This window comes from Pristis pectinata, chromosome 3, assembly GCF_009764475.1.
Source record: "Pristis pectinata isolate sPriPec2 chromosome 3, sPriPec2.1.pri, whole genome shotgun sequence".
NCBI classification, from domain to species: Eukaryota; Metazoa; Chordata; class Chondrichthyes; order Rhinopristiformes; family Pristidae; genus Pristis; species Pristis pectinata.
This window is the reverse complement of record NC_067407.1, coordinates 85,645,529-85,655,363: the sequence shown is the minus strand read 5'-3', so window position 1 is coordinate 85,655,363 and position 9,835 is coordinate 85,645,529. Positions and strand designations below refer to the sequence as shown.

The window sequence follows — 9,835 nt, the reverse complement described above, 5'->3', positions numbered from 1 at the left end:
ATGAGCCGATGATGTTGCAGGATCCAGTCATTTACATGTCGGGGTACTTGCAAAAGCAGGAGGCACCACCTATGTTAACTGCCCTTCTCTAATTACCAGCCCCAAATTTCCACTCGGCACATGTGAATGGTTTAAGAGGAAGATCAGACTTGACCTATTTGAATAACCTCATTGTCCAAGCTCATACATAAAGAATGGGTAATAAGAATGAACAATGCCTGTGAGCTCTGTCCAGGGAGATGGCGGCGATGCAGCAGGGGGAGGGGGATCAACTGTTCGATGTGAGGAACAGCTTCTACATCGGCAGCTACCAGCAGTGCATCAACAAGGCACAAAAGCTCAAGCTCTCTAGTCCTGAGAAAGAAGTTGAGCGCGATGTTTTCCTTTGTAGAGCTTATATTGCACAGTGAAAGTATGGTGTTGTATTGGATGATATCAAACCAGGAGCTCCCCCTGAATTACAGGCTGTAAGAATGTTTGCTGAATATTTGTCCAGTGAGGATCAAAGAGATACCACTATTTCAGAGTTGGACAAAAAGATGGCAAAGAATGTTGATGTTAGCAATACAACATTCTTGTTGATGGCAGCCTCAATCTACTTACATGAACAAAGTACTGATGCAGCCTGCGTACATTACACCAAGGAGAAAGTCTGGAATGCATGGCCATGTCAATACAGATCCTTTTGAAGCTTGACCGGCTGGATCTGGCTCGAAAGGAACTGAAGAAGATGCATGACCAGGATGAAGATGCTACCCTGACACAGTTGTCAACAGCCTGGGTGAATCTGGCTATGGGTGGGGACAAGCTGCAAGATGCCTTTTACATTTTCCAAGAAATGGCAGATAAGTACACAGCAACCTTGTTGCTCCTGAATGGACAAGCTGCTTGTCAGATGGCACAGGGCAAGTGGGATGATGCAGAAGGAGTTCTGCAGGAAGTACTGGACAAGGACAGCAACCACCCAGAAACTCTCATCAATCTGATCATACTATCTCAGCATCTGGGCAAGGCTCCCGAGGTTAGCAACCGCTACCTCTCTCAGCTGAAGGATGGACACAGAGGGCACCCTTTTGTTAAAGAATATATGGCCAAGGAGAATGAATTTGATCGATTGGTTTTGCAGTATGCTCCAAGTGCGTGAGAAGAATGGAAATGATATCTATGAAGATGGAGAGAAAAGAAGTTAATTTCTTGGACTGTTTTTCTTTTAAGCACCCCATTTATGGAAGAACATTTAAACTAATGTTTTAGGACCTGAAACCTTGTATAAAGTGACTAGAAAGCAATTATCATTTGCTTGAGACTCTACTGTTTAATATTAAAGACTGTGTTGTATTTGAAGTTAAAAAAAATGCCTGTGAAGGTATGTGCCTTTACAAGACAGCGCCATTACCAGAGAGAGGTTAAACTTTGGAATATTATGTAATTTTGAGTCTTTTAACAATGACTCAACAATACTCCCAGATATACCAAGCAAGAGGACAAGAGTTTCAAGGTTATGAGGGGCCATTTTTGGAGAGAGATTAGGAAATATTGCTTTACACACAGAGTTGACAACTGCTGGAGAAAGTTGCCTGAAGCTAGGATACTTGTCTGAAGTAAGAACCAGAATAATGTTATCCTAGCGAAACTGAAGAGCTCTGCCACAGGACCATTTCTGTCCTGACCTCTTAACCCATCTTGTGATATGCAATGCTGTGACCAAAGGAACGTGATTCAAATAATATTGGGCTTCCTTGTGTGAGTGGAACACTACCTCCTGTAATTAATCAGATAATATGAGCATACCCTTTTATCTGGATGGGTTTAATTGTCAGTGTTTTATATTTGTTTTTCATTGGTTGTATTAATATTATCATTGAGATCATTTGTTACAAACGTTGGACATTCCTATGGCACTACACTGAAATGCTGTTGGCCCGACTGTGGCGCTATATTTGCTTCAATTAGTTTGGCATGAAAGTAATCAAAAGAGCAAATTGAACATCCCGCAGTGGGAGGAAAAAGGGTTTCCTGCTTATACATCGACAGAAAAGCCTTGCTGTATTTAACAATGCAATATTTTGCTGAAATATTTTGCAGAAATATTGTAGAACTGAGAATTTAAAGCTAAAAACATATAAACTGGACAATTTATCCTTGATCCATCCTGTCCGTGTCCTGCGGGTAATCAAGTCATCTCACTGAGTTGAAACCAGTGTTGCTGGTTAAAAGTTAAAACAATATCAAATTCTACACATGATATTTTGATAATTCTACCTATATGTGGAATTGATTGATAAGCAGGATATTAAAATGTATTTTGTATTTGTGTATTTTAACTAAGTTCCAATCCATTATTTGTACTTTCTCTCCTTGGGAACAATTTCAGTGACTGGAATGTACAATGTCTTTCATCCAACACTATCAGAAAAATCTTGGTGACCACAGGATGTTTATAACAAGGATAAGATTCAGATGAAAACTTGTTCCACACTGGGGGTTAACAAAATGAGAAGTTTGGAATTAAATATCACTCTCCCTTTGCTGCCTAGGAACAAGGAAACATAGCCAAAGAGGGCAAGCTACAACATTCTAGCTCCAATTCACAAGAGACAAATGTCATGAGAAGTCAGCACTGGGAACAAATTAATGTCATCCGACCAATAATATCCTAGGAGTGCAATTACGTGAAAATGTGGGATACATGAATGAATTTTTCATGTGAATGGTCTAAGAAGAAGATACATGAATGAATGATTTTGTCTGGTGGGAATCCTCAGCCTTTAGAAGGTTCAGTATGTGCTGTGAGTGGTTGGAAATGCATAATGCATGACCAGCTTCTGAGAAGTCATACCTGTTGGCTAGGACACTGAGTTTAGTATGCCAGTTGGTACTACAACAATCAGGGTTCCTGTTGTCTTATAGCTGGCTAACAATGGCTTATAAATAACTAGATTTGGTGCTGTTATGACACATTCATGGCTTCCAAAATATATATTCTTTTCCAGATGATTAACACTCAAAGTGAATTTCCAAAGGAAAATCTGCAGAATGGAAAATGCTTACCGACTGATTAATGGAATGCAGAGCACCAGTGACCTTAGTATCAATATCTAGCTGCAGATATAACAGTTTAAGCTCTAATTAGATGTTTTCATACTCCAAATCTTCTCATTTAGTGTATTTGCTGCATTATTGTTAGTCAATAGTATCATTTTAAATACTCTAAGGTAAGACTTCATGGTGCTATTGAATCTATTTCTTGCAAATAAATGTGCTTCTGTGAAACTAGTGGTGCAGTGATCCTAGAGCCAACAGGGAGTAGGCATTGATATGACGGGATATGCTGTATTACGTAGACCACTCAAACCCTATACTCCATGGGAGACTTATCAAATTTTCCTTTAGTCCACTGGGCAGGTAGAGCGGGCATGGACTTCTATCTGCAGTGCAGGCTTGCCCACGGTGCAGGGATTCAAAGACCACAACCTTGTCCTTACAGAGAACTCCCTGGCAACCTCTGTTGGCCTTGACAGTTTCCGTGGCCCCTTGTGCCCAACATACTTCATACTTCCTGCAGGCATTATTCCTCATCAACATCCCAAGTCCTTCTGACTTTCCCCTTTCATCTCATTCACATCATTGTACCATCCATTCATTTGGTAGAAACAATCTGCTGTGGCTGGAAGACTGCTGCTTGGATAGTGGTATGTCCCTTTAAGACTGCTGCAGAGGTTGCATGTGCTGTGTTTCATTATAATAATAGTAAGAACTGAAAACACAGCAGTAGAGAACCCCGCGCTGTCATTGACAATATCAGTTTCAGTGTGGTGTTATGACAGGGAAACCCAACAACACTGTCCTGTGATGTTTGCGATTGAGATCCTTGCTCTTTGTGGGACTTTCACAGACAGTGTTAGGATGACCCATGACGCCGTCTTAATGTCAGAAAATGGTGTGGAGCAATTTCCAGGCCTGTGTTCGAGTACATTTAAAGGGGGTTGGAGGACAAGGGCAAAAATTCCGAACCTTTTTGTTGGAAATGCTCCATAGGAAGCTCAACCCATTGGACCCCTTGCCAAGGCTGAAGGGGAAGAATGAAGGGGATGGAAAACCCAAGTCTGCAGGCAGGTCATGGAGATTTATAGTGGCCAACAGCTTGCTTGATTGCTGCTGACGTTGAGGTGATACTGTGTGAATTGGTTGGTGGGATGGTGACTCTGTGTACCCCTCCACAGCAGCAGCTCCATGAATCAACATGAAGACGATGAGAGGATTGAGACTGACCACTTGCTATTGTCAAGACTGCCTTAGCACTTTGTAGCTATGGGTGTCTGCATAGAATGGAACAGCTTTTGGATGACCTGGTCCCTGTGAAAACAGATTCTCAAAGCCATTGCCAGGAAGTGTGCAGAGGGACTGCTGATATCAGTGGTTGTGCCTTAACGTATGATACATTGAGTGTTAGTCATCTTGGGATTCATTTATACATAGTTACTGAAAACATATCAACAACAGTAACATACCTAATTATTGCCTTTAACATAATAAAGCAGTTCAAGGCACACTACAGGAAGTCACACAGGACAAAATTATCATTAAGCTAAGGGAAGAATATGTAGGCAAACAGCAAAAAAAACCTGCAGAAAATGGAAAACTGCAATAAAAATAGGAAACACTCTGGGGAGAAGGAATCAGCCAGAAATGTTAGCTACTTCTCTCTCCAGAAGTGCTGCCTGATCTGCTGAGTATTTTGAACCTTTTCTCATTGAGTCGGTAGGACTGATGACTGAAAGTTTGGTTGAAGGGTTAAGTTTCAAGTAGTGTCACAGAGGAAGGCATGGGAGGATTATGGATGAGATGTGCGAACTTAGGGCATACAGGGCTGGTGACACATCTACCAACAGTGGGGAAAGGGTAGTAAGGGATGCAGAAAAGGCAGTTGGATGGAAGGAGCACTGGAGGAGAATTCAGGGGAGGGGATTGCTGGAGGAGGTTAGAACAGTAGCATGAGTGTCACCCTTGGAGGGATTTAAATGCAAGGATGAGGGATTTAAAACTGAGATGTTGCTGAACTTGGAGCCAATATCTTTCAATGAGCACAAGACTGATGGATGAACATGACTTGATATGCAAGCTAAGGTTTTAATTTAGGATTAAAAAGGGTGGAGAATGCAAGATCTGCTTGGGAAGCTTTAAAATAGTTTGTCTAGTAGTAACAAAGGTGCGGATGAAGACCACAGTGTATCATCATGTGGCTGTGGTGCTCTCAAGGATATATTTAATACCATGAATAGTTAGACATTCAAATATCATGATAGTGCTTGCTACTTTTCTGTGTATACTTTGATTCCATCCCATCTAGTCATTCTAAATAGCAGCAATAGAAGAGGTAGACACTATGATGTTGGGCATGGTGTCACAGATGGTAAGCACTGCAGGCTTGGACTTTGTGCATTGGAGCACAGGAGACCTTATAGAGATGTATAAAATCATGAGGGGCATAAATAGAGTGAACGTATACAGTCTTATTCCCAGGAAAAGAGAATCAAAAACTAGAAGGCATAGGTTTAAGATGAGTGGGGAAAGATTTAAAAGGGAACTGAGGGGCAACTTCTTCATGCAGACGATGGTGCGTATATGGAACTAGCTGCCAGAGGAGGTGGTTGAGGCAGGTACAATAACAATATTTAAAAGACACTTGAACAGGTACATGGAGAGAAAAAGTTTAGAGGGATATGGGCCAAGCAAGAGCAAATGGGACTAGCTTAAATGGGCATCTTGGTTGGCATGGGTGAGTTGGGCTGAAAGGCCTGTTTCCATGCTGTATTACTGTATGACTCTATGACTATGACTCTATCCCATGCGTTAACTTCTAATGGTATGAAAGAAGGGAAGAGGAAATTGCTTGGCTGTTTGGCCAGTGTATCATGACTTCGGATATCCTTAAGCACTTCATACCTAATGAGTTACTATTGCTCCAGAGTTATTCATGCCCGGCAAACATCAATGAGACGGATAACCACAAGATGAGTGAGAGAATGTAAGAACAGGTAGAAATCATGAGCATGTGTGGCATATGGTGTTAAGGTAAAGGGTTGTGATTCACTAAACCGACATGTGGTTGGGACTGACTGTGCTTAGTTACTTAGCTAAATATGCAGTTAGTGAGATATCTTTAGTCCCTTGGGCACCAACTGTCTAGTCAGATAATGGTGACATGGTGCATTGTGTGAATGAAGAAGTCATGACCACTGCCAGGATAATGAATATTCAGCTACATGATTGTCTGTTCATGGCCAAATATGGCTGTGTATTCATTGAATGATGCCACACATCTCAAAACAGGAACATAGAAGTAAAGTTCACTCACCTTATTCTGCAATTCTTCCTGTGGTCGCTGTCAACCAGAAAGGTACAAAGAAATATCTACCATATTTTCTACATTATATCATTAGCTCTGATATAATGTGGGGCAATTGAGACTGTAAAAAGCACACATAAATCCAGTTCCCTTTTTCTATATATATGTATGTGTTGAGATCTCAAATGTAAAGTTCAGCAAGGCTTTGGGACAGAACTGAGGCAGTCAGCCTCTCTGGACTATTCCCTATTCAATTAGGCCATAGCTGATTTACATCAGAAATGAGTGTTTAGTCCATGTTTGCGTTGATATCCTTACTCTTTAAAAATGTCTTGACCCCAGTATTGAATTTTTAATTCCTCTCCAATCATCTGTGAAAGAGCATTCCACTGGGTTCTCCCTCCACAAATGAAAGGTCTGAGAATCCTACAGATCCTATATCAAGATCTCCATATATGAATTTTTGTTGTGTGATCTTGGAAAAGAATATCCATGCTGGGAGAGCAACTTGTAATCTATTTGTAATTTATTTTCCAGTAACGTCTACGCGACAGTTAATCCGTTTCTTTTTCCAACACACACTGCTGGGGTAGGGAGTTGTTACTAAGATTAGCAGATAGCAGCAGATAGCACGCATCAAGGAGATAGTAATCTTCTTATCATAAGTCTGCATCACCACAAAATAAGAATTTTGGAACAGGTTCTCAGCAAAAACAATAAATATCTGCAGAGCGGAAATGCTTATGAGGAATACAGATGTTAGTTGTTGACAGCATCGACCAAACTAGACCAAACATTCAGCAATTGGCATAATATGTTCTGGCTGAATCAGGGCATGTCACTCGTCCTTTAGTTGAAATGCAATGTAAGTGGCCCACAGTGATTATATGTTGACATTAAGTAATTGGAAGATACTTGCTTTTGCTGATCTTTGCTGCAAAAGTACCCCTCACTGGAAATTCTAGCCTTTTCAAGGAATTTCAAAATATTTGTTGAGGTAACGGCATGAAACAGTCACAAGACTTCATGTTCTTTGGTGTTTTAAGCCAACGTGCTAAATTAACAACACGTAAGCAAATTCAGTTTGGAAGATTTTCCATCTGAGAAAAATGACTTACAAAACCTTTAAGAATTTCTTCAGCCATTACTTCCCGCTGTTTGCTCTGCCACTAGCAGTTTGGTAATGCAAAATATGAATTCATATCTGATAGGACAGGTATGGGGAACTGAATGGTATTGTTGTTTGGGCACTCTTTTTGGTTCAAATCCATGCCAATTGATGAGATTAATGTCTTCTTCATCTTTTGGCTGAAAAAGTGGACATCTTCAATCTGTTTCCTTGTTGGTTGAGGACCTAGGATGAAAACTGTCACAAATTGGCTATTCCACACAACGAGATTGCTGTGTGAAATGAAAGGAATTTAGCACTAGTGAAACAGTGGGTGTTCTTCTGAGGTTTAGCCTTGGGTGAATTGGAGTAGCTGAGTCCAATCTGAATTTTAATCTGCCTCTGGCCATATTAATCAGGTGAGTGAAACCTGTGCTTGAAACAGCCACCAAGAAAGAAAAAGCTGTAACATTCTGAAGTAGTTCCCAGCTATACATGTCTTTAAAATCAAAGTTCAAATGTGACCTTATTCAGGGTTGTTAACAGATTGAACGTGCCTAGAAAATGACTTTGAAAATTCTCCTGATAGGGAAGAATTTTGTGCAATAAGGTATTACGATTGATGAACAGGGAAAATACATCTTGGTACAACAAGCTATAAAAGGTTAAGGTTTTCTTGTGAGCGATTTGAAGGAACAGTGTAATGCACTGGATTTTGTCATGTGGAGCATTTGAGGTATTGGTCAGTATATCAGTGTGCTTTTACCATTCTGTAGTGAATAAAGACTAAGGACAGAGGAGAATACCTTAAATGCTCTGTTGAAAACAGCCTTCACCAGCATGGCTTGGCCTGGGTGGCTTCTGACAGACACTCTCTCCCTTCTGATCTCTGATCTCAGTTTAGACAGACATTTTATTTCTTTGCTGTGTGTATCTGATCATTTATCAATCTGAGTGAACATCAAACATGAAAAGATCAATGCACTACACAATCCAAGTTCTAACATGCATGATTCTGAGTTTGATAATTCTGCAGGCAGCAAATTAAGCTACCTAATCAGATGACAGTTGGATTCAAACAAATGAATCCTTGAAATAAGCCACTTAACTTTTCTTTTCGCATCTAGTGTGAAATCTGTCAACTGTACACCTGAAATTGTGTTAGGAAGAAAGCACATTCCAGGAAGAATGAAAATAAATACTTAATGAAGGATAATTTTTAAAGAGCAAAATGACAAAAGAACTGGGGTGTGATGAGAATTTTTTTTTTAGTCAGGAAGTTTTTGCGAAAGGATGGTAGAAGGAAGTTAGTAGGTTTCAAAAAGTAATTGGATATATATTCAAAAATGAAATATTGGCAGGGTTAACTAGACAGGAGTCTCTTAGAGCCATGAAGTTAATTGGACATTTGTTTCAAAGAACTGGCATAAGCACAATGCAGTAAATGATCTACATTTTTATACATTATGGGCATCACTAATAACACCCACTTAATTTCTGATAGCCCTTATATTGAGTAAATTATTAGAACTTTTTAAAGGGGGATTAGCAGTCCACCACATTGTTGTGGTTTGGAGTTGTTAAAAGGCCCAGAGCAGATTTCTTACTGCAGGGAATATTGGTGAACCAGGTGGATTTTTGCAAAAATCCTCTAATTCCATAGTCACCATTACTAATGTCAGTTTATTAATTCCAGATTATTCTTTGAACCAAATCAATATCTCATAACATGATGGCTTTAGGACCCATGTTCCAGGACTATGGATAACTAGATTAGAAAGTTAACCTCCCTTATCCATTCAGCACTAAATGATTCTGAAAGTGGATTGCTCACATTGAGTGCTTTGTAAAACTGATAAACTCAGTAACAGTATGTGTGGATTAAAATAAACATCTCAATGTGGAAGTGCAGTAAAACAGGCTTGACAAGTACATGGAAATGAAGTTGTTTTTACAATTGAGAGCGAGGAGGAGGTGGGGGAATATGACAATCACAGTACTCTGAGATATCAGTACTCCATTATCAAAGTATTCATTTTACTTATTACTAAGGAAAATATATAAATAATTGGACTGTTGTACCATGAAGAAATTTGACAGTTGTATTCTCAAGCATTCTGATATCCTTTTTCGCTTACATTACTATAATAACCAAATTCATCCTTAGGTCTGTATTTTTCCTCTTCTGGGTTTAGGCCCTGACCCAATCATGACCCCAGCCCAGCTTCCTGTATCAGATTAAATTGTTAATAGTGCATTCTTGGTAGAAAACATGAAGCAAGCAGATTCCACCTGTGGGTCCTAAATAAATGCTGGTGATACTGCAATGCACATTGGTTCTCATATCCTCCCTTCATTCTACCACTCAGAGCCAAAGC

General features: G+C 39.9%; 1 protein-coding gene across 1 annotated transcript; it reads left to right on the top strand.

Annotated features, from left to right (window-relative positions):
* Positions 1-239: 239 nt before the first annotated feature.
* Positions 240-1,247, top strand: LOC127568470 (coatomer subunit epsilon-like). The gene is given in 2 exon segments (XM_052012250.1): positions 240-621; positions 624-1,247. Coding segments are annotated over 2 exon segments (903 nt in total). The 3' UTR covers positions 1,145-1,247.
* Positions 1,248-9,835: the final 8,588 nt, after the last annotated feature.